Source organism: Humulus lupulus, chromosome 8 (genome assembly GCF_963169125.1).
Source record: "Humulus lupulus chromosome 8, drHumLupu1.1, whole genome shotgun sequence".
Taxonomy (NCBI): Eukaryota; Viridiplantae; Streptophyta; class Magnoliopsida; order Rosales; family Cannabaceae; genus Humulus; species Humulus lupulus.
The window spans coordinates 1,538,683-1,566,113 of record NC_084800.1 but is presented as its reverse complement, the minus strand read 5'-3'; the positions used below and the strand labels follow the sequence as shown (position 1 = coordinate 1,566,113).

Genomic DNA, 27,431 nt, shown 5'->3' with positions numbered 1-27,431 from the left:
AAACTAATAGTTTGAAAGCATTTTAAAATGTAAAAGTTACATTTAAAATAGTATAATAACTCAATTAACTTGTAAATGGTATATTATGTTTGTCATCAACAGCTGTAGATATTTTTTTTAAGGATCATTCAAGATTTATTATTTCACCACACTGCATATACATTTTCAATCAAAGTCTTTTCCAATTGAATTTTTGTATTGCATACTTATCAGCACTCTGTTGGTAACAAATATCAAATCAAATTATATAGCTGATGGGTTATTTTAAAAAGTAGAAACTTTGGCATTATTGTTGTGTGTTCATTAGCTTCTCATGTTTCATAATAATATTGAGAGCTTCTTGGCTATTTTGCCCCTACCTACCGTAGAGGTATTTTTTATTTTTATTTTCGGCACTTAAAAAATTATAACTCAATTTTTTTTATATGATAACATACATGATAGTTATAGGAGGCATACTGCCAATTTTCGAGAAATTTTGAATAATTTACAATACCGAAAACAGAGTTCAAACAGTTGTTTTCCAAGCGTATAAAAAAAATCAAGCACGCGTTCTACAAATTATTTAAACTCGAATTTAGACATCGTAAATTATTTGTAATTTATCAAAAATTGGCGGAATGCCTGATATAACTATACTGTACGCTATCATACACAAAAAATTGAGTTATAATTTATCAAAATGTCGAAAATAGAAAATGCCTATACGTTATGGCCAAAAGTGATGCCCATTACTAAGAATTTTCCTAATGTTTTATTCATCATTTTTCAACATTTTATTTCTTTCTTAATGTGCTTTTCTCATTAGAGATATAAAAAACTTATTATTATCTTTTCAAGTATACTATTTATGTACTAGTCAAACATGTATGAGATAAATTACGTGTTCACTTTGTGGGAGGAAATTTGACCTTACATTTGAAACTTTTGTTTAGTAGATAATTCTTACATATCATGTTGGTCTATCAGAAGAGAAAAAAAGAAGTTATATAACTTTGAAAATTAAAAGAAAAATTATACTGCTAATCCAAATCCAGTACAAACAATTATATTTGAAAAAAAAAATGAAAATTGAAAAAACGTTGCTTCATAAGCAGAATGCGAAATAAACAAAAAAGAAAGTTTTAAATTAATAGAAAAAATCTTCTAAAAATTGGATTAAATATGTTTTAGAATAAGATTCCTTGTCTTGATAACAACGAAAGTACTTCCAATATTTTATTTGGAATCCCAGTTTAATTAAACATAAAACACAGTGAGAATTCCAATAATTATTCCATTAAAAAATAATGAAGAGGTATTCAATAATCATAAAGAAGAGGATAATAGACAAAGCTAATCATGATGATTGTGATTAGTATCATGAATCACAAGACAACATAATTATCTTTATCTATAGATATAGATATAATATGGCTGAAAATTGCTATTATGTCATTAAATAAAGTTTTATATATTGACCAAATTGATTTATTGCACTCCAGTAATGAAATGAAATTAAGAAACAAAGAAAATATTACTATGGAAATCTTTGTAACTTTTTGGTCCTCATATTCCTCTTCTCTTGTGGAATGGAATTGCCTATGGGATTTGTTCCTGAATGTACTTCATGCAATCCTTTTCTGATTAGTACTATTTCACCTTCATGCTGCAAAAAACATCAACAAATATAGACCAAATTAGTTCATTTAGATATATATATATATATATCATAAATGAGATGCTTACCATGTCTTTGAGCTGACCCTTTCCATACTCAGCTCTAGATTTGTGATTTTTCTCAACAGTACCTGAGAATATGCACATGAACTTTCAGTAGCTTAGAGTTCAAAGTGAGAGAGAGAGAGAAATAGAGTTCAAACCTTTGTGTTGTAGAGCAGCCATAGTGGTAGTACTGGAGTTGGGAAAGAGAAGTGAGAATAGAAAGAGAATATTGAGTAAAGTTACAAGTTCATAATGTCTCATTAGTGAGAGAAAGATTGAGGATCAAGTTTTGTTTTGGTCAAAGAGTTGAGCATTGATGGGAATTTTAAAAGAGAGGAAAGGGTAACGTGGAAAGGAAAATTGAAAATTGAAAATTGAAAATAAATCCACCAATAGTAGTGTCTTTTCCAGTGGGAGAGAAAACACTTTGGCATAAGAGCCCTTGACAAGACATAAGATTACCATATATTAGAAGAATAGTCTTCCTAGTACACAATTTTATTTGTTATTTTTCAAATAATTGTTTATTTAACTGGCTTCGGATGAAGTCATTTGCAACGATTTGGGCTTGGCCTTGGGTTTTTTTTTTTTTAATGGTTGGAAGTTGGCGTACATGCATTGCATGCTTCTTCACTCAACACAAGCCAAGTCCTTTTCTTGCTTCGTATTGTGGTTTCATATGAAGTAACAACATGTTCACACTCCAGCTTCAGGTAACCTTAGGCCAATATATATAATTCTTCTCGGTCTTCATTTTAGGCTCTATCGGTGGAACTCTCAGTGTTCTCGACGTGATTTTTTTTTATTACCGTATATATTGTAGCTATTTAGAACATCAACGCGATTTTTAAAATTCTGAATAGTTTACAATACCGAAAACTAAGTTCAAATATGTTGCACGCGTGACTAATTTCTTTTATGCACATGAAAAGCAACATGTTTGAATATAATTTTTGGTATTGTAAACGATTCAGAATTTTCTGAATATTTGCAGATGTTCTAAACAACTACAATATACACGGTCATAAAAATAATCACTCCGAAAACTATTCAAAAGTAAAAAACAATAAAGAGCCCCACTACCAATAAGACTTAAAGTGAAGCCCTATAAGAAAATACCCTTTATGTATTAATAAATGAATTACATATTCCGATTACAGAAAAACTGCAAAGGTAGAATAGTTCCATCCACTTGCCATATATTTGATATATCCATTTTTATCCAAATAATAAAGTAGGAAAGAAGTAACCCATTGTTGAGTTAAGGTCGTTTTATTAAGTTGAATTCCATTGTCTCTTTACAAGCATAACATGACAGTTTATTTATTGGTCACGTCATAATTAAAGACAAATGGAAACTTGGTCATGAACTAGTTGTGGCTTGCATCAATGCTTGCTTATGATGAAAATTTAGAGTGCCAGTCATTGGATTCAATACCACTCAACCAGAATGAAGAAGATTCAAAACTGATGTTCTGTCAGGCATGCTAGGAATGGCTCCCTTCACTTGAACACATAGCGAGGCTGCCGCGGCTGTTGAAAAGAAGAAGCCGAAAATAGAAGTCATGAATTGTGAAAAAGAAGCATAATCAAGGATCATTGAAGGGCCTTCAGGCAAGCATACCTGCAAATCTCAAGCATTCCTTCATGGATTTTCCCTCCACAAAAGCTACAGCAAAAGATGCAGTAAAGGTATCACCAGCTCCTGTAGTGTCTATAACTTTCTCAGCTGATATGACTGGTTGTTTGATTGGTTCTTCTCCTTTTGTAAAAAGTGCAGACCCTTTCGCCCCGAGCTTCACTAAGACTTGCTTAACACCCTGAAAATAGACATCAAGAACTTGTGGTAATTCTCAAGCTTGAATAATTGGGCTTACTAAATGCAACTGGGTTTGTGTGTGAGTGGGTCCAATATCAGTTAAACTAACACCTACTTTCATATAAAAAATCATTTCACAACTATATTATATTTGTATTAGGAAATGCCACACAACAGAAGGGGGATTAAATTTAATGAGAAAAAAACTCCTTTAAAGAAGACCTATTTAACAGGAATGAACACCCCATGTAAGCTTTGGCTTCATTGTGCTCAAGGAATAAACTGTTATTAAATATCATTACAAAAGGAGAACCACCAAAGAAATGACAGTATAGAAGAACCATTAGAAATGCGGATTTTTTAAAAAAAAAAAAAAAAAAAAAGAGGAATATGAAAATTGATAACAGAAAAAATTGGTGTCTAAACATGCCTACAAAGCTGAGTATATCAGAATCCCCTGGTCAAAACATTAAAGTCTAAATGTTACTTAAAGCACAATTGTAAGGCATGATTCTATATTGGATCAAGTTTTCTCCTTTTCACCAAATCTTACCATTTCATGACATTTATATACAGCTTGACTAATCTGTTCAAATGTTTCAGTTGGCATTCCAGTCAAACGACGAAGTTCGCTTTCATTTGGGCTAAAAATATCAACTAAATTCAACAGTTCCTGTGGGACTGGAGAATCCACTCCTCCAGCATCCAAAATTACTGGAACTCCAGCACTTCTGGCAGCCTAATATCATGACAAAAAATACAAAGCAATAAATGCATTAGTTCAGCTCGTTGCATTGAACACTGAAAGGGATTAGGTATGTCTTAGAATATACCAAAAGGAAGCAAGAAATAGGCCATAGAATTGAAATTGAAATGCAATCAAACCAACCATGGTTAGCTTCATTGAATATCCAATACAAATGCAGATATAGAAAAGAAAAAAAAGGAAATTCCCATATATTAGGGAAAATAAACAAAACCAGAGGATAAAAAGTAATGAAAATAGGAATAACAAACATTACGAAGAAAGTGATCACAAGAATATGGTATCCAGAGGCTTTGGGATGAACACTTCCAAGGATAGACTTATACAACATTATAGCAAGAACACAAGCAAATTCAATTGTGTGCATGTAAAAAATATTAATGTATCTTTCTGAAAATAAATACACAAAGGCAGTGATAGTTTGTGGAATTTCTTGGTCAACTATTCAGTAATTACACTGTTAAGTGGAAGTATAACAACATTTTGCATGTATGATAGGCTATTTGGATAAACTTTCATGGAAGTACATTCGACTAAGTAATTATATATTTCTTAAGAAACAATGGTTGTCTTGTGGATTCAAAAGAAACATATTTCTGATGGTTGCTGTGTGTCCATCCCCATATATGAACACTTGAAGTACCTGTCCTGTTCTGAAAAATAGAAATTCAATTTCCTGAGAAATAATATTGTAAACAAAAGCCTAGAAAACAAAGAGTTTCTTAATCAGGAAAAAAAGTAACACCAAAAAGTATTGGGAAGTCTAACAACCAATCATATATTTGCATGATTTACAGCATGATCTACTTTACAGAAAGGAAAAGGCATATACATACAACAAACTACTAACCATGGCAATGGATGTCTAGATCCAAAGCATAAAGGGCCAAGGATACAGCAGTAAAACAGTTTTGTGGCTCTTTTCATTTCCCTTATTAGTTTATGTAACCAACAAAGGCAGTAAAACAGTTTCGTAGCTCTTTTCATTTCCTTTTTTAGCATATGCTACAACAACAAGAGCGGTAAAACATTTTTGTGGCTCTTTTCATCTCCCCTTTTAGCATATGCTACAGCAATAACAACAGCAGTAAAACAGTTTTGTGGCTCTTTTCATTTCCCTTTATAGTTTATGTAACCAACAAGGGCAGTAAAACAGTTTCGTAGCTCTTTTCATTTCCTTTTTTAGCATATGCTACAACAACAAGAGCGGTAAAACATTTTTGTGGCTCTTTTCATCTCCCCTTTTAGCATATGCTACAGCAATAACAACAGCAGTAAAACAGTTTTGTGGCTCTTTTCATTTCCCTTTATAGTTTATGTAACCAACAAGGGCAGTAAAACAGTTTCGTAGCTCTTTTCATTTCCTTTTTTAGCATATGCTACAACAACAAGAGCGGTAAAACATTTTTGTGGCTCTTTTCATCTCCCCTTTTAGCATATGCTACAACAATAACAACAGCAGTAAAACAGTTTTGTGGCTTTTTTCATTTCCCATTTTTAGCATATGCTACAACAACACTCAAAGACAGCTACGAAGGCAGGATTGAAGACATTTATCAGTGACTGGCGGGGAACGCTCAAGCATACATTGACACTGCATAGCCCAAACTAGTAGGATGATAGCCCTTCTCTGAACTCATTTGCAAAGCAAAACCACTCAACACCAGCCTATTTGACATTTGCATTATAGAAACCTGATTGTAAAGACTGAGTACACCACAAACATTTTCAGAATTCATAATTAGCTTCAAGCTTAAACTCATAATTCTAGCCAATTGGAGAAGTTTCCAGCTATTTGACCAATGGAATAACTTCAGAGCATTAAAGGGTAGCAGCCACGATATTATATCATCAACTTAGTAACATATTCATAACATAAACTCACAAATTATCCAAATTCTTAATAAGCTCATACATAGTTTCATCCTCACAGGAAATCCCAAATAATAAAAGGAATAGTTGAAAGTTTTAAATCCCTTTAATTACCTTGGCAACTTGAATGTTGACTGGATCCGGAATCTCCCTCTGAAGCAAAACAATCCCAGCATTCCTAACAAGCTCAGAATCCTCATCAGAAAGAGAATCAGGCCAACAACTCATGTTAGCACCACCAACAATGATGATCGAATTCTGACCGTCCGATTGGAGCATCACCACAGCATGCCCAGTGGGCGAAGCATCCACAGTACTCAACCGATCAAGACAAACCCCACCATTTTCAAGAGCCTCAGTAATCAACTTTCCATGGGCGTCATCACCGACTTGACCCACGAAGTAAGTCGGATAAGAGAGCTTGCCGCCGCAAGCGGCCTGGTTAGCGCCCTTTCCTCCGGCGAGGGTCTGCCCTGTCTTTGCTGAAATGGTCTCACCCTCGGCGGGAAGTCGATCGATCTCCACGTAGATGTCGGCATTGGCCGAACCCACCACAACAAGAGGCGGTGAGCTCGGAAGGGGGGTTGACTGAGCCGGTGTTTCAGATCGATTTATGGCGAAACAAGGAAACGGCGTTGTTTTACTTGATGGGGTTTGATGGTTGTAGAAGTGAAATCGTGGGTTGGGGTTGAAAGATGTTGTTTGATCAATTGAAGAAGGGTTTATCTTGGGTTGAGGGCACCATTGATTTAGTGTTGAAAAGGCAATTCCTTTCATTCTGGGGTTTGTTCGTTGGAAGTTGAGAAAAAAAAACTGTCTACTATTCTCGTCCCAACTTCCTTAACTCTTATTATTAAACTGAACAACTCTGACTAGATTCCAGGTGGAACCTACCTAAATTTGTTCTTATCTATTTTTTATTTTTATTTTTTTCAAATACTAATTTCATAGTTTAGTTTTAATTGGTAAATTAAAATGATATAAAATAATTTCTATAAATGAAAGAATGATTATATTTGAAATTATATATATTTTGTTTATCCTCGAAATCGAAATAAAATATATTTATGCAATCATGACTGTGACAAATCTTTCTTTGCGTGACAGGCGAATTCTATTGGCTTGTCTTGATAAACTTCTACATTTTTTTTTTGATAAAATAAACTTCTTCTAGATTTAAGTATGCCGGTTGACAACGTGGCAACAAGGTAGCCTCTATCTTAATTACCAGACAAACTGCCACGTGTAAATAAATATGATCGGGTGTTCCCGAGCTCATCTTAGAATATTCTATAGACCACAATCTAATTTTGCCGTCCACACCAAATTCCCATCCCACGTTAATAACTGGAGGAACACCATAACTATCTTCTTCCTCAGAGCAGAGAATTCTTCCCCAACTGATAATTTTTTTTTTGGAAATTAATTAACCTATTTCATTGGAGGAAGGAAGCTATTATAGTCCTTGTTCTAAGCTCAAAAATGGCTCCTTTACATTGTTTAAGCTTACAAACCACAGCTGCTTTCATTTCTTCCAAAACCCCTACCGAATTCGGGTCGAAATCCAAGCTTTTGGTTCTGGGTTCTCCGTCTTTGGCCAAACCCAGAAAGCCTTGCTTCACTGTTCGTGCCATGGGTTCCTCTTCTTCTTCCCCAAAACCTGACAGCAATATTCAAGGTCTCATCTTTCTTTTCCATACTTTAAGTGAATTCAATTCATAGAGTTCCTTTCCTTTGATGTGTTCCACGGTGAAGCTATCCATGGTTGTTCTCTTTTGTTTCTTTGTTATTGTAAACTTGTTCCACATTCTTCTTTTGTATTAGCATGATTGAAATACATACGCTAATACCCAGATTAAAAAATTGGTTATTTCTTATGAATGGATGAATTAGACCGATTTTCCTACCTTGTATATTTAATCATGGGTTTTGAGAATGGTATCACACAGATTAAACTTAAACACAGTGCAGACAAGACAACTCAAGAGCTAACGTTGCAATCCTTGCTCAATTTTCTACTTTGATTGCAGAGGCAGGAGCAATTGACTATAAATCTTTAAGTGATCAAGAATGGCAGAAGAAGCTAAGTGGGGAGCAATTCTACGTTGCTCGTCAAAAGGGCACAGAGAGAGCATTTACTGGGTATGACTATTTAAACCTTGAGTACTGCTAGAGATGCTTTCAGCTCACTTATCTCGTGGCTTAAAATTATGGCAATTGATGCAAATTTTTGTTGTTAACTACGAGTGTCTCTATCGTTACTCTTTTATCTTCCATGTTGGTTTCGTTTCATTAGAATTTGAAAATATTATGGCTAAGTTTTCGTTTCATTAGAGCTTTTAAGGAACATAAGAAGTTGAAAAAATTCAATATATTATGGATTTTCAGTCTCCTCGTCACTTTTTGCAGCTTCTAAGTTTAACAAGTTTATTTTCTTGTATTATGGTAGGTATGTTGGTTGGCTTTTGGTTTTCTCTAGTATTTTTTGTTTACAGAGAGAGGGAGTAAATTTTATCACTCCTCACTCCTGTATGTAAGACGAATAGAGAAAAGAAATGAAGAGTTTTGCTTCTTTTTTAGTCCTACATCAGAATAAATTCAGAGCAGTAATGCTAATGCATTCTTCCTCAAAAGGGTTCTTACACTTACAATATAAATCTTTTATATTCTATTTTAGCTTAGGATTCATTCACGATGTACTTGTTTGTATTATAAGAGTTTTTTCATCGATGTATGAGAGAAATAGGAAAGACTCCCAAATCCTCTCTTTATGTAAAAATTACGATTGTCCATTACCGCTGTTGAGGGTGTTTTCCTTTGTGGCAATCTAATCTACTGGACTTGTGTAGAAGAAATTGAGTCTAAAATGCATTTCCACAAAGGATTGAATGAAAAGAAGCTGTTACTATTCTTGAGTTGAGGCCTTCTGTAAGAATGATATCTTTTTCAAGTTGAGGCAGTGGATCAGGATTAGTAATAGGCTTACTATTCCTTCAGCATAGTACTTTTTTCAGCCACCAGATTTGCAAACTTAAGGAAAGTGTTTGTTTATGCTTTACACTAGATTGATATTTACATATGATCAATGTACTTTAAACCATTTTACTATGCTACTTCTTTCTTCATATACAGGGAATTCTGGAACACCAAAACGCCAGGAACATACCATTGCATATGTTGTGACACACCACTCTTTGAGTAAGTATTTCACTTTGACATTTTATTCTGACTCACTTGTCTTGCTCATACGTGCATTTAGCTTTTTTGTAAACGCCAATTATTCTGAATCTGAAATTTCTGCTGCAGATCATCGACGAAATTTGACAGCGGAACTGGTTGGCCATCTTACTACCAGCCTATAGGAAACAATGTGAAGTCAAAGTTAGATTTGTCTGTTATTTTCATGCCTCGCCAGGAAGTTATTTGCCAAGTTTGTGACGCTCATCTCGGCCATGTCTTTGATGACGGGCCACCACCCACCGGAAAACGTTACTGTATCAACAGGTAAATTTTAAAAAACTAATGGCTGGGCGTGGTCATTTCTTTCTCAATCCCTCAAATCCATTTTCATTTTCATGGTTAATTCTAAAATAAACCTTTTTTTTGTTGTTTGTGTTTTGTTATGTTTATCTCAGTGCATCTCTGAAACTAAAGCCAAAAGTAGAAAGCAACTAGAAAGGGAAAGGGCAATCTTTTGTAAGCAAAATATGAGAATATGTATTAAATAAGATGAAGAGAAGCACTTGGATCTGTCTGCAGCTCCAGGTTCTTGTGGGTTTTTCCCAGTTATGATGAGAATATGTAATAATGAATACATTACTTGTTACAGTTTAATACTTGTAGATTTTGTACCAATAGTATGGAGAAGGTAAATGAGCAAAAGTTTTAAATTTTTTTTGCACAATACAGAGAGAGAGTTATCTATAACAAGAATTAAGTGACATCGTGCCAATTTTTTCTGAATATCAAATTGATCATCTTTTATTAGGATCTACAAAATTTAAAGTTTTCTTTAACAAATTTTGTGTCAAATACTTTGTATCACTAATCACCTTGTTTAAAGGGTTTGGTTGGTTTATATATAATCTAGTAAGAACATTTTCAATGAATGAGCTAAAATGTGTTATTCTTTATAATATAGAGAAAATTATTATAAAAAAATGGTTAAATAGTCTTCTAATGGGTAATGTAAATTTATATTTTTTTACAAAAATGAATAGTATTTTTATATATATAATGAAACATTATTTATCAAGTTATAAATATTTTATTATTTTTTTTATAAATTTTTGTATATATATAATTGTGATACTATTATATTTAATTATTTTATTACTTAAAATGAATAAAATATTTTAAAAAATATAATATATAAATGATGTAGAGAAAAAATAGAGAAGCAGATGTATGATGTAATGTAAAAGTTTGAGATAAATTATAAAAATGTGTGTTTTGGTGATATATTTTGTAATACACCTTCTTTATAATATTAGCTAAAATTCATAAAAAAATACTTTCCATCAGCTTCTTTATACTTTTATATTTATAATAGTTATGCACAAATTTCAATTAATTCATATTTACATTTACATATCATTTATATAATATTTTAATATTATTATTTTTTTATAAGCTTTCTCTCTCTATTTAGTATATATATATATTTTCAATTATTTTATTTTACTTTAAGTAATAAAATATAGTTAAAGATATAATATTTAAATGATATAGAGAAACTGATGTATGATATAATGTAAAACTTAGAAGTATAATAGAAAAATGTGTGTTTTGATGAGGTATTTTAAAGGATGGAGTAGAAAACTATTGAGAGTGCTCTAAATATGTGACTAGTTTAGCATAGAGTGCTCTAAATATTTTTGTAACTCACATTTACATAGATTTTTATAAATTTATTTAGCATGATTATTACAAAGATTTACAAAACTAATTTTTTAATTTTAAATATATTTTTGTAACAAAACTTGAAATTTGGATTATATTATGATTGTTGTTTAACATTGAGTGTTGAGACTTGATTAGCTATGATTTAAAAAATATATATAATATTTTTATAAAGAATAATAATATTGTGATTATCTTTAACTGTATATTATAACATATAGTTATTAATATTAATTTTAATTAACAACATATTGTAACTTGTATAAATATTTATTTTAATATTAATAAATACATTCTTTTTAAATAAAAATAAATTAATCTACTTTATTGAAGATAGTAGCTATGTTGTTATCACTTTTATTATTATATTATTTGTAAGCTTGAATTTTCATTAATAATGGACACAAAAAGAAAAAAAAAATAACAATACAAATCTAAAAGTAATAAGTGAGATAGAATAATTTATATATTTTATCTCCTATTGTGAAAGCGTGTGAGTATAAATATAAATACATAATTGAAATTACAAGGGTAAGCATATATACCATTGAAAAGAACCGTAATTTTGTAAGTAATTTAATATACCGTATAAAACGATTTTTTTTTTAAATTACGGTGTTGTACGCCCTAATTTTCCATCGGGCTATTAGCGAGCTGAGATATGACCTAAATCATATCAGCCACGTGGATCCCCCTTTGACCGGAGCTGCTGTCGTTAGGTCCTACCTCGCTAGCTCGGGGTATCCAAAGGTTCACCAAGATTACTCAAGGACTTAGTCTGGACTGTGAAGGCCGCAGGTCGAGGGAAGCATCCAGCTCGTGGTGCGAGCTAGAGTTGAATACTATGACCTTTTATAAAGTCAACCACGCAAGGTAAACGTACATATTTCAGACATCACGTGTCTGAAATATCCCTGACTTCTCGGACACGCAGCAGGAACGTGCGTATTCAGGCACCCACGACTGGGTTGGGCCGTGCGGCCCATTATCCCACTTACCTATTGATTAGAGCACACTTCATGTGTCAGATTTTAGGAATTAATCATGAAGGTCACATAAGTGATGTGTTAGGTAAGAAGGTCACGTGATGACATTCTTACCAACCCCTAGGTGCCCTCTCTTATAAATATGGAGATCCTGGGAGTTGCAAATGGTTGAATTCAATTGTATAAGAAAATACCCTGTAAAAGAATATCAAACATATATCAATAATACTGACTGGTGGAGTAGAAGGATTTTAACTTTTGAACCATCTAAAAAAACGTATTTTGTGTCACCAGTCAATTAAAAGATCATTAATCTATTTCAGTTCAATTCAGAGCACTAATCCCCTTCCTTTTATTTTCTTAATTACTTGTTGGCGAAGAACCGCATCAACATGTGTTATATGTAATTAATCCAAAAAAATATTTTAATATTTTAGAAAAATAAAGCATTTCTTGTTTTTGTTTTATAACAATTACTTATTTACAAAAAAATAAAATATAATTTTATTTTAAAAAGTGAAATAATTTTATTTGTTTTAAGAAATTATTTTTAATTTTTAATTTTTTTTTGTGAAATATTAGAAAAAAATTCAGTTATGATATTATTGTTTTTTCAAATCTTTTTTTTTGTTGGGTTTTCAAAATCAATTTCGACCAAATTCAATAAGAAAAATATTTAAAGCAAAATAATTGTTCTTTCTATTTTTAAATGGAGAATGAGCCATTATTCTCAAAACAGCTAATTTTAGCATAAAACGATTTTCCTTCCTAGGTAAGCAATTCTAGTCAATGAAAAGTAAACCCTAAAAACCAATAGTATTTTGCCACATCATCAAGTCATTATGGGTCTTCAAAATACCCTAGTAGCCTACTATTAGCTCACCCCAACGCGGCGCACCAGATTATTACCCCATTTCATTCAGAGGAGTAGCTAGCGGAGCTACAACCGTCAATTAACAAAAAGTTTCTTCTTTTCCCTTTCAGTTTTTCTTTTGAGGTTTCGAAGAACAAAAAGAAAAATACAAATCATCATGGGAGATGAAGCAATGGAGCGAGAGAATTACTTAGCCCTGAAAGATTTAAGAGTTGAAATCGAAAGAGAAGATGGAAACTTTTCTCTTTGCTTTTGGATTTACCTCACCAACTCCACTACATTTCCTGTTACACTTCTTCAAAAGGTTTCTCATTGCCCCTTTCTCCTTTCATTTATTTGATCTAAACTTGTCTTCTTAAATCCACTTTTCGTTTTTGCCAAGAATTGTTTTCTTTTCTTAAAGGGTTTTACAACGGTTTATGGTGTATGTGTTCCTTTTTATGGAAATTTTTGGTTCGTTTCATAGTTAGTTGAAGCTTGACAAAAGTCCTTTTTCCTTCTTAACACACACACACCAAAAAAAGATTGGTGAAGCATTGAATAGATTATTTGTTGTAAGAAAGAATTTGAAGCTCCTGTGGTTATTCATTTCAGGTGGGAGAACTTTCAGTTATGTTTTTAGTGTACCATCTGAGTTTTGCTGTTTTTGATGCCAATCTGGTTTCATCATTGCAGTTCCTATAAGTGGAATTTTTTTTTATTATTATTATTTTTTTTCATTTTATGCTTTGATGCTAAGAGGGAAGGTGTTTTATACTAGCACATTTAACTGTAATGATATTTCTACGACACATTTATATCGTTTTCTAAGCAAGGACCATAGTTTGTTTGTTTTATTTCTTCTATGATAGTTTTAGTCTTGCAATTTATTGGTGTATCTTTTTTCCAAGTATGCAGGTTCCCCTAGATGGCTCAAGCCATTCTCCTTTACTTGTTATAAATGAAAAGGAGGTGATGCTTTTTCCATTACTTACCTTGCACAATGAAGTTCAGAATTCTTCAAGCCCTGCTTTTTCATCAGAAGTTCCTCGTGCATCTGTAGAGATTGAGTTTCCTCTTGAAAAGTGGGTTCATTTTGGATGTGAGGTATGTTCTGCTGATAAGTTAGAGACTTGTTTGGTTACTTCATTTTTTCTGAGTTTTGGCTGGGCTGTTCCCGCCGGGGAATGGGAATTATATGACGTGGAGAAGATACTAACATGGCCTTATAATTTCGTACTTTATGAAGATTGTATATAAATGAGGTGTTTCTGGTAAACTCCATTTTTAAGACATTGTTTTTCCATCTTTTAAGATATTAAACATCTATTTTATGTCTTGTTTCTACATAAGGTTTTGTATTGTGGCCTTTGTTACTTTCAATTTTTTTACTTTAATAATGCTGGTTTCTTTTCCATAAGGGTATATGGAAGGGATTATAAAGAGCAAATTTTTAAGCACTTTATGTGAACTGCATATTGAAGAGCTGACTTAGTGCACTTGTGTTTGATGCTGGAGCAATCGGTGTTGCCTTTAACATTTTGATAGTGTAGTAAAGGCATAGGTTTTTTGCTGGCAAATGTTTCGTTACTTTTTTTTACTGAAGATGAACAATGTCTAATGAAAGTTCTCTGAAGGGATATACAAGATATTTGGTCTTGTTTTAAAATTATTGTTTGCTTCATTTTATTTTTTTTGGATAGTCTTTTGGAAGTTTGGTTGCTTATAGTTGATTTATAAATAGGTTCTGATTGACTGCATAAGGCTGCACATTGATGGAGAGTGTGTTGGAGATAAGTCTCTGTCTTCTATATTTGAAAAAGAGTCCAGTGTTAATGGTTCTGGAAAGATCACTTTGGTTAGTGCAGGTGGAGATGAGGCCAATGAGCAGGGTTACATTTACAATATTGAAGTTTTATCCACAACGTCATCCACCAAGGATCACTTTGCTAAGGTGAATAACAATATACATTTTGCATGAGGGATTCATTTTTTTTATGTTCTTCTCACATTGCAATTCTTTACCCCAAAAATAATTACATAATATTCTTATAAGATTTTCTAATGCCAGGATCCACCTGTACAATTATCTATTGATAAGTCATCTGCATCTGAGATTGAAGAAGGCCAAGGTGGTATTTGGAGTATTGTTGGTGGCAAGGTTAGACTGAATGTTTTTATGCTTTCATTATCCTGATTGCATTACAATATACATTTATTTGTGGATTTTTATTTTTTATGCTCCTGCAGTTTTTTAATTTAGAGACATTTGTAGGTATTGTGATATATAGTGCTATGTAAATATATTTATATATCTATATAATGATATTATTGGATAAATCCATCAACCTTTTAATTTTTTTTTACATACAGTACCTTCACTTCATTTCTGATATAGCCGAAACCTTACATAATACTCCAGTTCCTAAAGCCCTGCATTTTAGCCTCTATAGATGTACAAGTTACATTGTTACTACAAATTTTGTATTCACTATTCAGCATTAAATCTAAAAGGCTAAATATATAACTATTATGAAATTGCCCAAACCTTACATAATGCTCCAATTTCTAAAGCTCATAACCTGGAAAGGAGTCTGGAGCTGATTAATAGAAGACAGTAAAATTAAACTCGCTTGTAACTAGAGCTCTAAGTTACTTGTTAAGTATTAATAAGAAAGAAAAAAAGATAATCTTTGACTTAACAAATAAATTATCCATAGAGAATTTCTAAATTTTCTGGCCTTGGTCAGTTGTCAAAAACACTGACTTGGTTTGGGTGGGAGAGATAAAATTTCATATTCATGGTTTTCTCAGATACCAGTGGTCATATTCACAATTTTCTCTGCTTGTGCTACTTTGTTTTTTTTTTTCTTAAAAAAAAAATCCATTCTGCAATCACTAATTAGAACGGGATTTCGATTCAATTATCCCTCTTTCAAATTTGAATTTTAGATTTTTTGTTCAACCTTGATCATAAAGCTTATGCATGCTAATGGTTGCTCTTTTCTGTCAGTAAGTCCACTAATTTTTTTTTAATTGTCATGATCATGGCTTAGCATTGATAAGCCACTAATCTTAGGGTTATCTAATGTAGCTTGCTACTTTTGTTTATCATATCACAGGCATCTTGTCGCAGGAACTTTTCTTTAGATGTTGTCTTCCTTGATACCTCTGACCAGCCTGTAAGCAAGGAAATGGAGGTTTTTATCTGTCCTTGGCGCATGACATGACTCGTCATTTTGTTAAATTTTGGTTATATCTGTACATTTGGCGCTCACATCTACTTGTTTTTTGTATTTGATAGGTTGTGGCTTCACTTTTATACCTTGATAATGGAGAACCTGTTGAGAGAACAAGTGATGGAGAAGCTCCTCTTTTGGCTAGCTTCGATGGAATTGAATTTGCTTCTTATGATAAGCCAATTAAGCTATTGCATGGGCGTGCATCTTTTAAGCTCAAAATATCTCAGGTGCTAAGATTAGTTTTTTGTTTTTCTATATTTTGTTGCCTGGAATATCTTGTGCTAGAAATAGGTACACTTTCTTATTTTTATGAAACAAACTGGTAATTGGTAAACTCCCTGCACCTTGATGACAAGCAAACTATGGAAGGATAGCTAAACCATTTTCAGTTTTTCCATATAGTAATTATTCCTTTGTTTGAAAAATTAGTTTTGTTGAAAAATCTGGGATGGTTGCTACCCAAGACTTTAGGATATAACTCAGAGCAGCTCAGCTGCTGCAGCCCAAGTTAATTGGCCTTATCTCGGAGATAGATGGATTGTACCCTATCTATTCCAGATTTGTTTTTATCTTTTTTTAGATTTTAGTTAATTATGGTCAGATATTAATCTTCTATGTACCTGCTTCTATTGTACGTATTATTCGAGTTAAAAAAACTGTAGTATTTCTGGTTCAATCTCTGTACTAATTCTTTCATGTTCACATTCTATGAGGCAGTTTTGGTTTCGGGCTAATGGGTATCTTTAGCAAAAGTGATAATAGTTTTGTCTAAATGATGTTTAGAAACCTGAAGATTACTTTGTAATTTTAGGTTTCTTAACCTTTTTTTTTTGAAAAAAAAAAGATTGATGTCTGGGGTATACTTTCTGGTCCTGTTACTTTTTTTCTTTTGTTGCCTGTTTATGTGTATATATTGTTATTAGCGACATAATTATGATATGCCCTATTTAGTATATCTTCCATTTGGTGATGGGAGTGTCACATGAAATGTAATGGACTTTCTTCACTATTGGTGTTATATCAATATCCACACCATTATTTCTTGTATGGGACTGTTGTTGGTAAATGGTTTGACATTTCTCATTTCATCTAAATGGAGCACACATAGTTGTTCTCTGTCTTTTCATCTAAATGTTATTATATATTTTCAGTTCTATGCAAATTGATTAATTGCTTGATTGGTTTCTCTTACTTTCCCCTTTCCAGCTTTCATCCAAGTGTCAAAATAGGCTTTTCCGCATTAGGTTTCACTTGCCTAATATGAAAACATATCCTTTCTTTGAGGCATTTTCTCCTCCAATACGCAGTATTTCACGAAACCAAAATACTCGAGTATCATCTACAATGTGGAAAAGGTCAAACTCTGCCCCCCACCAAATATCTCAATCACCTGGAGTGGATGAAGATATGATGGATGTTGATCAAAATTCTTCACATGAAACGAAACCCAGTCCATTATCAAAGCGTTTAAGGTTGGGACAAGACAGAATTTCCACAACCGTTAGGGCTGATCCCACGCTGGAGACCCTTGATGATGAATGCAACTCTCATTCCAGGACCACAAATAATAAGGTATGTATCATTTCCTTCTGATGTTAGTATAAACATCTCAGAATAAGTCTATGAAGGAAATATCAATGTTATTGATTTACTTACACTGAATGGATTGTGCGTGCTTTTAGCCTTGTGGAAGAGAAGAAAGAACACGTATCATCTTAGTATTTATGGTTTTGTAGAAAGTTTTTGAGACTATATCATCAACTTGTGCAATTATTAGTTATAGTTACTCTAATTGCAGATCAATCTGTGGTTTTAGGTTGAAGATGTTTTCATGACAGATTCAACTGTTGGACCTGGAAACTTTGATGATGAAGACAACTCCTCATCTGAATCCGAAAGTATAGAAGCGAGAAATTCAGCTCCCAAGAGTACATCAAGTACCAGAAATCCAGTATCAGATACAACTATCTTTAAATACTGCCTGGCAGGCTTAACTGAGAAATCCCTTCTCCTCAAGGAGATTGCACACTCTGCTTCTAATAAAGAACTTTTAGATTTTGCAAATCAGGTTTCCTTATATTCAGGCTGTTCGCATCACAGGTAATCTAGGAGGATCTTTGTATCTCTTATACTTGCTTCTTTCATTTAACTCGTTCTTATTTGAAAGGTAGTTAGCTTAGATGTATAGTTCCTCCTTTCAAGAACACTTTAGCTTGAGAAATATTATTGTTTGTGCCTCTGTTTCCTATGTCCTCATTTCTAGCTTTCAAGAAAGAAAGCCATTAGACAATGAGTTCTTATTCTGGGGACTATCAACACATTAATCAAGTGATCACGAAGGCTCTTGCCTGTGACTCTTGGGATCTCCACTTTTGACTGTATACCATTCAATATCTCATCCTTTTCTTAAGAACACTTTGTTAATTCCTTCTCTTTTTATGCTTACTTCAGGAACCAAATTATAATGGCAAAACAATTAGTAGAGGAAGGGACAAAGGTCTGGAATTCAATCTCACAAAACAACAACAGGGTTCAGTGGGAGAGCGTGGCTTTTGAGATTGAAGAACATTTTATGAAAATTGCTTGTTGCAGTTCTCGGTCTCTCACACAACAGGTCTATTTCTATCTCAAAGATATATCTTTCATGCCAATATTTTTTTTTGTATTGGGTTTGTAAACTTTTCAGTCCTCATGGCATGTAGATCTTAAAAGTTATGTTGGGAAACACAGACAACCTATGTTCAGATTCATGAATATACTTGCCATAGATATGAAAAACAAATGAGTTTCTCTAAAATCACATTTCTTCACTTCAGGACTTTGACCTTCTGAAGAAAATTGCCGGATGCCAAGAATATGTGGCCCAAGAGAACTTTGAGCAAATGTGGTGCTGGCTATACCCTGTAGCTTATACATTATCAAGAGATTGGATAAATACAATGTGGAGTTCTACATCACCCAGATGGATAGAGGGATTTATTACAAAGGAAGAAGCAGAGTTATCACTTCAAGGACCTAAGAGTTTTCAAGAGCCTGGGACATTTATACTTCGGTTTCCAACTTCAAGGAGCTGGCCCCACCCAGATGCTGGTAGCTTAGTTGTGACATACATTGGAAGCGATTATACCCTTCGCCACAAGCTTCTCTCACTTGATCATTTATATAGGTTTGTAGTTCATTATCTTTTCTCCTGTTATTGCTAAATTGCATCAATGAGTAAAGTATTTATAGGTGGGTCAATTTGCAAAAATAACTAGAGGAATAGCAAGTATTCCTTGAATCTGTGACCATGGGATTGAGGGAATCAATGACATTATACTATTCTTATTCTAGCTTGAGAAGAACTTGGCCCTTAAATTTCATAGTTTTGATGGTCTTTGATGTAAAATCAATTTAGATGGGACCATGTCTTATATGCAATTACAAGCAGTAGAGAATCTAAAAGAGGTCAAGGAATGGATGAAAATCTTTCTCTTTTTAAAGATTTACAATCCATCTAAGTTATAGAGATCTTGGACATTTTCAATCCTGGCATGTGGCATAGCATTTGGTAGTTTGGCTTTGTTTAGGGGAAAGTGGTTTTAAATTATAAGAAAGCTTATTGGTTTCTTGATTACAATTCTGTTGGTTTCATCAGAGACCATTTGGCTAGGAAGTGTTGAATTCCGGAAAATTTGGTTGTCCTTGCACACGGCTAAAATTATTCTTTCTCGATCCCTTTTATGATCTGAATTAATATGTTTGCGAGTTGGACTCCTTACCTAGGTTGGTTTGCTGAGAATACGTCGTGTGTTTCTGCAAAGAGAATGTAGAAGAAAGAAAAGAAAAAAAGTTGCTAAGAAAAGTAGATTGGTGTGGATCTAGATCCTCTAGAGTAAGAGTTGTTGTGTAACCAAGTTCACCAGCCCAATATGAATCCTTGATTGACATGGATGACATTAGTTTCCCTTTTTTTTTTTCCTTTTTCTAGTAGCTGCGCAAGCGAAGATAAGGATGTGAAGCCTCTGCAGGATATTCTTCTTGAAGAGCCTGAATTATCAAGATTGGGAAGGTAAGACTACTGCCACCCATTGTTACTAAGAAAATAAAAAAAAAAACCTTAGAAACTGAAGAAATTGATGTAAAAATAAAAACAACTTCAGAAACGAAGGGAACTAAACAGGAGCAAGGGGATCCACTGAGAAGAGATTTCATTCTGTATTTGATTAATTTTAATGTTTCTACTGAACTTCCTTGTATTGCATGCACTAGTATATATCGTTTATAAATTCACATTGCTTGAAAATTTTGCAGGATTATAAGAAGTCACTGAGTGATAGGAATGCCTTGTCATCCTGTTTTTTGGCAGATGGATTCTGGGGGTGGCTACTGATGTATTTACTCATCTTTGTTTAGTATGTATATAACTTTTTTGTTTAATCATCATTATTGTGAAGGAAGAGAAGATAAATAGAAAGTGGGAGATGTGCCTTTTAATTTATTTTGCTTAGGAAACAAGCATTTGGACAGTGTTGTTCTTATTAGCTACATGGGGCAGTCCCAACTACAGAAAAGTCTTAAATTTTGTACTTGTCTCCGGCCAAAAATATGTATATCACTAAAATTTAACAAGGCTTGTGCTTAAGCTGTTTAAGAAATTTTTATAGTACAATTGAAGTGCACCAAAGGTAACATGTTTTATTATTTGTATTTTTGATCTTTGCTAAACTTAGTTTTAGTAACATAGGTAACTAGTTACCATAAAAGAACCAAGAAATATACACACATCAGAATATGAAGGTAACCAGTTACCCTTAGAAATATACACCCAAAGAATGGGAAGGAACCAGTTACCACAGACCTGAAGATACAAAAAATAAATAAATTAGATCCACTCCCTTTTTTCGCCTCCCATCTTCTTCTCTTCCCTCACCAAGAATCCTAGTTGCTGCCTGTCTCTCATTGTTGACCCTTCACTCCAACCACCTCTTTGCATCACCTCGAAAATAGAAAAAAATATTCAGATATGAAAATGGCCGACAGTGGGGGCTGGGACTTGCTTGGGTGCGACGAGGCTAAGGTGGAGCTTTCGGGTTCTTGGTTCTCGGCTTGCAGAGGGGTGGCAATGGATCTCGGGATCGATGACGGAGATGGAGATGAGGAGGGTGGTTCGCGTCTAGGTGTGGGTTGCCATTGGGATGGGCTCGGAGTTATGTTGCAGAGGAGGTGCAAAATCGCACTTGGGTTCAGATGGTGGGGCTCAGGCGGAGCTGGGGTCTCGAACGGTTGGGGCTCTCAAATGGAGGGATCGACGGTGCTGGAAGGGGTTGCGGTTGGGGTCGCTGGAGCTAGAGGGGATTGCGCCGGCCAGAGCTGGAGGGGATGGTGCGGCAGGGTTTGGGAGAGAGAATGGGTTCGTGTGGTTGGGTTTGGAGAGAGAAAATGTTTGTGTGGCTGAGGTTTGAGAGAGATAAGAGTGGAATACTAATTTTACAATAGTACTTCTGTTTGACTGATGTGTTTTGATTTTAAATTTTGCTTCTATATTCAGTTAGCTAGTAATTATGTTTCCGTTTTTTTCTTTAATAAAATTTCCAATAAAATATGAGTTTTGTATGCACAACTAAATCTAAATATGATTATCCTTTGCCCGACAAAAAATAAAATAATGGGATAAGTTGATAGTTGCCCATATTTTGTATTAATTAACCAAAACTAGCCATTAAACATAATTAGTTGGTTTTTACCCATTTTTATTTTATGATGTGATGTTCCAAACTACCCTTGTAGTTAAGAGCAGTTGCTGTTGTCAAATTGGCAAATGGATCCTTTGGAGTTCATCAGAGGCCATGAACGAGAACTTTGTTGAAGATCATAGGTTAAAGTAGTTTTCTCCTTTTTTTTCTGGATGAGAGTCTAAAGTGGAATTCGTCTTACCCAGCTAAATTTTCTCGAGAAAATCTCACTGTAATGACCAGTTTGGATTGTAAATAACTTTGTAAATGTTTTTATGGGCCCATGTACAGTTTTATGTTTTAAATAAAATATATCCATTCCTTTTGATCGAGTTTTTCACCTTAGTCTATTAATGACACCGAGATGGACGTTTATAACCAAATGACTTGTTCAGCGAGTTAAACACTGTTTAAAGCTCACACTAACGATCTTGGAGTATCTAGGGCATTGCACATGCCATGTCACCCTAGAAACTGTCAAGTAATCGTTCTGTTAAAAAAAATTAACGGAATCAAATAGAAGGTGTACTAAATCTCATTTATTCTTTTTTTCAATTTTCCTACAAACATTATTAATTATAAATTTAATGGTTAGTGGTGACAAACAATGCCTACATTCTTTCGATCGAGGCTTAAACATAATTTTCACTTTTGAGCTCTCAAAAGAGTCTTTTGACTAAGCAATTCTCACTAAGTTTCCTTCACATTGAATCACTTGAGAGAGAAAGACCACATAATATGAAAGCATTGATAAGTAGGGAGGCAGCTAGCCTACAATGTGAGTAAGTTGCTTTTAATGTGTAAAGTTAAGCAAAGACAACTTCAACACAAATGATTGCCAAGTGGTGCTGAGTATATGGTGACACAACATATGCATTCACATGCCTCATGCCGCCGCCATCTTCTCCTTTCCTTTTTTCAGAAAAAGAAAAATGTTATTAATTGCTATAGCATTTGAATACACTTAATTACTATTATCAATGCTATATTTGCACACAAAATATAGAAAAATGAATTTTTTTTTAACTTGAGACCAAATTTAAATTTGCATTTCGATGTACTATACTTTTTTTTAGGAAAAAAATATTTAACAATATTAATTTTAACTTCATTGGCAGCTAAAAGACACCATTGAGACATAATGATATTATATGCAGGCCGGCCTGAACAAATTCAGAGCTGTAGGCGAACAAAAAAAAAATGAGACTTTTTCTTTTAAGTTTTATTTTTCTTTCAAATTTTAACATTAATATGATTTTATGCATATTTTTTTTATTAGGAATTTGATGCATAATTTTTTTATTAGGAATTTGATGCATATGTTATGTTGGATATATTTTTTTTCTAACTCTAAACTATTACCTATAAAACTTAAATGGACTTGCAATGAATATGTCATTTTTCAGTCAATTATTTTTTTGTGAATAGTAAATTTTGGCATTTGATACAAAATAATCTAACACTAATAATGGAAATTTTAAAACAGAAATAAACAATCTATTCTAATTTAATCATCTTGTTTGTCTTATTTGTATTTTTCTTGTGTTCCATTTTCTTTTTTGTTTTGTCTTTCTCTTATTATTATTTTTATTATACGTTCCACACATTTATAAATAATTTTACATTAATAATTTATTAGTATACATTAATCTTATATAAAATGTATATATATATATATATATAGAGAGAGAATTATATATTGAAGATGAGGCCTCTTTATATTCGGAGGCTTTAGGCAACAGCCTCACTTGCCTGAAGTGAGGCCACTATACGACCAAAATAATGCAGATAGTTTAAGAAACACAACACAATTATATATATTTACAAATTAAAGAAAGGGTAGGTAACTATTTGGTGGTAGCCTCTGTTTTCAATAACGCTCATATGGTATCCTGTATTTTAAAATCGTACATATTTGGTATCCTAAACTCAAATTTAATTAATAAAATTTTATCAATTTAATCAAACTGTTGTCAATTATGTAAGTTCCAAATTTAAATTTAATTACTTAATTACATATAATTTATGACAGTTTAATCATATTAACAAAATTTTATCCATCAAATCTGAGTCTAGGGTATCAAATATGTATAATTTTAAAATACAGCTACTATATGAGCATTATTGAAAACAGAAAGTAGCAAAATAATACTAAATAAGTACATTCCCTTCAAGAAATTTACCAAAAAAAATCTAGTTCGCTAAACCTCAACCACAACAAGTTGCTTAAGTCAACATTTCCATCTTCTGAATTCTCAATTATTCTTGAAAATAAATAGTACATAAACAATGCATGCTCATGTTAACTTTATATATACACACACATAACTTATCCTCATCTCATTTCACATAATAAATTATTGGGTGTTGAGTTTCACGAACTCGTGTGAGTTACCACACGTATTCAAAACAGTGGATGATCACCAGGGACAATCGTAATTGCCCCAACTCACGGGTGTCCAATCAAGTAACCAGGAAGAATGTGTAGCTTACTGTATGTTACAGTACACACATACTCGTATTCATACGAAAGACGACAATAGTTTGATCCAATCTCTCTCTCTCTCTCTCTCGGGTCACTTTCTCCAGATAATATTTAACATTACTCATGTGAGTCAGTTAAGCTCAGATGAGAATTAATGAAAAAAAAAAACATGCCAACAAAAAGTGGACAGACAGAAGATAAACTAATAATGGCCCACCACCTAATTTTGATTTTTATGAGACACGCCACTTTTCAAAATCTTTGGCTTTAACCATTTTCTCTCTTTCTTCCTCATCTGAATTCTCTGCTTTCTTCAACTTCAAAGGTTAGTGTTTTGTCTGTCTTCAACTGTACTTTTCTTCTTTTTAGTTTTGAGTAAGTTACTTAGTTCGTAGTCATTTTAGGCATATATTTGCTTGATCTTGTTTCATTTGCAGAGGCCTAAAAAGCATGTTTAAATAAGACAGAAGAAAAAAATTGATTTCAAGAAGTGATTGATAATGGTGTCTTTTTGTCGTTGTTGGTTAGTAAGTAATGCAAACTTAAAGGTTAAATCTATTAATATAGGACAGGTGGCCTTATATCAAGCAATTCAGATCTTGGTCAATCTTCAACTTTTCCATGTGTTCAACAACTTTTTCTGCTCTGACTAATAAACAGCTATCTAGCTCTTTTCATACAAAACCTGGCCCAATTTCCATCTCATTTTGAAAAAGAAAGAAAAAAAGAGAGATGGGAAATCCTCCAGTGATCGCATTCTACATAACGATCTCCTGCGTGGCCTTCGTTATATCGAAGATTATCATCTCAATACTTCTATATAAGAGATGGAAAAGAAAGCAAAGGGTGTATGAAGATGGATTCTCAGGTACATGTAGAATTGAAATTAAAGAATTTTCTTTTTTTTTTCAATATATTTTTATAATAAGCTTGATGTGGTTATGAAAAGCTTGTTTTTTCAGGTGGGAAAATTGTTATGTTTAGGTCTCCAGCAATGGAGTCTCTGAAATCGAATGCATTGTTGAAGAAGACACTTAGACTGGGCAACAAGGACATAATTGGTCGTGGAGGGTATGGGACAGTTTATAAGGTGATAATCGATGATTCCACAGCCTTTGCTGTGAAGAGACTCAACAAAGGAACTGAAGAGAGAGACAGAGGTTTCGAGAGAGAGTTGGAAGCAATGGGAGACATTAAGCATAGGAACATTGTCACTCTCCATGGATACTGCACAGCTTCTCATTACAATCTTCTTATTTATGAGCTAATGCCTAATGGAAGTTTGGATTCATTTCTACATGGTATGCAGTAATCCCATTTTCTCTCTCTCTCTCTCTCTCTCTATATATATATATATGATAATTCTCCTTTAGGCTTCAAGCCCTTCCGGTGGAGCTCTTCACTGTTTTCGACTCGTGAATATTTTTCAGCACGATTTTTTTTTTTACCGTGTATGTTATAGTTGTTTAGAGTATTTTGCAAAGTTTTAGAAAATTCTGAATAATTTACAGTACTGAAAACTAGTTTCAAACATGTTGCTTTCTACGCGCATAAAAAAAATTAGTCACGCATGTAACAACATGTTTGAACCTAATTTTCGGTATTGTAAACTATTCAGAATTTTCTAAAAATTGACCTAATGCTCTAAATAGCTACAATATACACGGTTATAAAAAAAAATCGCTCCGAAAACTGTTCAAAAGTCGAGAATACTAAGAGTCTCACTAGTACGGCTTAAAGAGAATTCTCATATATATATATATATATATATATTATTAATGAATGTTAATAAGTCTAAAGACAAACTGTCCAAGTAAACAAATGGCTTAGAAAAGTTATACATGAAACTACAAATGTTATGAGGGTCAAGTTTAATTGAAGATTCAAGCCAAACCATGCTAACCCTTTTCTGTTCTTCTCATTGTTACTTGGTAGTCAAGTTGTTACTCGAGATAATTTGCTCTGATATATTGTTAGATAAGTGATGATCTCAAGAGTTAAGCTTATTAGAGCCTGTAATGTAATGCAGGTAGGAGAGCTATGAACGAGAAGATTTTGGATTGGCCAGCCAGATACAAAATAGCACTAGGTGCTGCCAGAGGAATTGCATACCTCCATCATGATTGCATTCCTCATATAATCCATAGAGACATCAAATCTAGCAACATTTTACTGGATCAAAACATGGAGGCTCGAGTCTCGGATTTCGGGCTCGCCACGCTGATGGAACCGGATAAGACTCATGTTTCAACATTTGTGGCTGGAACATTTGGATATTTAGCTCCTGGTATAGAACAATGAGAACTTCTCTTGAGTCACTCACTCCACTTTCTTGTTTGCCAAGTATATGTTTGATAACCTGGATTGTTGGTCTGCAGAGTATTTTGATACAGGAAGAGCAACAGCAAAAGGGGATGTTTACAGCTTTGGTGTCGTCTTGCTAGAGCTCTTAACTGGAAAGAAACCAACAGATGAAGCGTTTATTGAGGAAGGAACCAAGCTTGTAACATGGGTGAGTAGTGAACTCAAAAAACACTTTCTGGAGTTTGAACTTTGAAACCTTTAGCAACCTTGAAAATTTCAGAGAAAATTTCTTCTGGGTTTTGAAAACACACCCAATGATTGTTTATGTTATCCTAACAAGATTAGATACTTAAAAAAAAAAAAAAAAAGTGACTTGGTGTTCATTGAAAGATTCGAATTTTGTGTTCTTTCAAATTTCTGATTATTATGCAATATTTGATATCTGCTATGTTCATCTCAATTGTAGATATCAATGAGTGGTTATAACTTATAAGATATAGTATGAACATTTTATCTGTTATTTGTTGGAGTCAGGTGAAGACAGTTGTTCATGAGAAAAGGGAAGAGCTTGTACTTGACAGAAACCTAGACGATTTCCCAGTTGAGGAGATCAACAGAACATTCAATATTGCATTAATGTGCCTTGAGACAGAACCATCTAAGAGGCCTTCCATGGCTGACATTGTCAAGATGCTTGAGCAAGTTAAAACTTCAGAGTAGTAATATACTTGTTATTTTTTATTTATTTATTTTTGGCATCTATTTTCTTCAATCATATCTGCAA

General features: G+C 33.3%; 4 protein-coding genes across 7 annotated transcripts; 3 read left to right on the top strand and 1 right to left on the bottom strand.

The window, feature by feature from the left end:
* Positions 1-2,957: 2,957 nt before the first annotated feature.
* LOC133794082 (ribokinase) lies at positions 2,958-6,992 on the bottom strand. Its single transcript, XM_062231267.1, has 4 exons — positions 6,276-6,992; positions 4,077-4,262; positions 3,329-3,524; positions 2,958-3,237 (listed from the first exon to the last, which is right to left on the bottom strand). The coding sequence occupies exons 1-4, from the start codon at positions 6,936-6,938 to the stop codon at positions 3,146-3,148; spliced, it is 1,137 nt and encodes a 378-aa protein (XP_062087251.1). The 5' UTR covers positions 6,939-6,992; the 3' UTR covers positions 2,958-3,145.
* A 618-nt stretch (positions 6,993-7,610) lies between these two features.
* On the top strand, positions 7,611-10,016 carry LOC133794081 (peptide methionine sulfoxide reductase B1, chloroplastic). The gene is made up of 5 exons (XM_062231266.1): positions 7,611-7,839; positions 8,192-8,303; positions 9,294-9,359; positions 9,468-9,665; positions 9,797-10,016. The coding sequence occupies exons 1-5, from the start codon at positions 7,644-7,646 to the stop codon at positions 9,834-9,836; spliced, it is 612 nt and encodes a 203-aa protein (XP_062087250.1). The 5' UTR covers positions 7,611-7,643; the 3' UTR covers positions 9,837-10,016.
* Positions 10,017-12,848: 2,832 nt separating this feature from the next.
* LOC133794080 (SH2 domain-containing protein B-like) lies at positions 12,849-20,755 on the top strand. Its single transcript, XM_062231264.1, has 12 exons — positions 12,849-13,227; positions 13,821-14,009; positions 14,647-14,856; positions 14,974-15,063; positions 16,025-16,102; positions 16,207-16,371; positions 17,351-17,716; positions 17,961-18,244; positions 18,596-18,758; positions 18,961-19,310; positions 20,115-20,195; positions 20,438-20,755. The coding sequence occupies exons 1-12, from the start codon at positions 13,081-13,083 to the stop codon at positions 20,454-20,456; spliced, it is 2,142 nt and encodes a 713-aa protein (XP_062087248.1). The 5' UTR covers positions 12,849-13,080; the 3' UTR covers positions 20,457-20,755.
* A 3,818-nt stretch (positions 20,756-24,573) lies between these two features.
* Positions 24,574-27,405, top strand: LOC133794078 (receptor-like serine/threonine-protein kinase At1g78530). Of its 4 annotated transcripts, none has more exons than XM_062231258.1 (6): positions 24,574-24,668; positions 24,911-25,211; positions 25,306-25,644; positions 26,373-26,630; positions 26,722-26,855; positions 27,182-27,405. In XM_062231258.1, the coding sequence occupies exons 2-6, from the start codon at positions 25,076-25,078 to the stop codon at positions 27,365-27,367; spliced, it is 1,053 nt and encodes a 350-aa protein (XP_062087242.1). In that variant the 5' UTR covers positions 24,574-24,668; positions 24,911-25,075; the 3' UTR covers positions 27,368-27,405. The 4 variants fall into 4 exon arrangements, with proteins under 4 accessions (XP_062087242.1, XP_062087244.1, XP_062087243.1 ...); XM_062231260.1 differs by having other exon boundaries at positions 24,589-24,668; positions 25,004-25,211; XM_062231259.1 differs by having other exon boundaries at positions 24,594-24,668; positions 24,781-25,211.
* The last annotated feature ends 26 nt before the right edge of the window (positions 27,406-27,431 follow it).

Excerpts from the sequence above, each read along its gene's own strand:
- LOC133794082 (XM_062231267.1), bottom strand. The coding sequence starts at position 6,938 with ATGAAAGGAATTGCCTTTTCAACACTAAATCAATGGTGCCCTCAACCC. Across the intron at positions 3,525-4,076 it reads TATATAAATGTCATGAAATG|GGTGTTAAGCAAGTCTTAGT; the intron begins GTAAGATTTGGT and ends GTCTATTTTCAG. Across the intron at positions 3,238-3,328 it reads GGAATGCTTGAGATTTGCAG|CCGCGGCAGCCTCGCTATGT; the intron begins GTATGCTTGCCT and ends TCTTTTCAACAG.
- LOC133794078 (XM_062231258.1), top strand. The coding sequence starts at position 25,076 with ATGGGAAATCCTCCAGTGATCGCATTCTACATAACGATCTCCTGCGTG. Across the intron at positions 25,212-25,305 it reads GTATGAAGATGGATTCTCAG|GTGGGAAAATTGTTATGTTT; the intron begins GTACATGTAGAA and ends TTGTTTTTTCAG. Across the intron at positions 26,631-26,721 it reads ATTTGGATATTTAGCTCCTG|AGTATTTTGATACAGGAAGA; the intron begins GTATAGAACAAT and ends GTTGGTCTGCAG.
- LOC133794080 (XM_062231264.1), top strand. The coding sequence starts at position 13,081 with ATGGGAGATGAAGCAATGGAGCGAGAGAATTACTTAGCCCTGAAAGAT. Across the intron at positions 13,228-13,820 it reads CTGTTACACTTCTTCAAAAG|GTTCCCCTAGATGGCTCAAG; the intron begins GTTTCTCATTGC and ends CCAAGTATGCAG. Across the intron at positions 14,857-14,973 it reads CCAAGGATCACTTTGCTAAG|GATCCACCTGTACAATTATC; the intron begins GTGAATAACAAT and ends TTCTAATGCCAG.
- LOC133794081 (XM_062231266.1), top strand. The coding sequence starts at position 7,644 with ATGGCTCCTTTACATTGTTTAAGCTTACAAACCACAGCTGCTTTCATT. Across the intron at positions 8,304-9,293 it reads ACAGAGAGAGCATTTACTGG|GGAATTCTGGAACACCAAAA; the intron begins GTATGACTATTT and ends CTTCATATACAG. Across the intron at positions 9,666-9,796 it reads AAACGTTACTGTATCAACAG|TGCATCTCTGAAACTAAAGC; the intron begins GTAAATTTTAAA and ends TGTTTATCTCAG.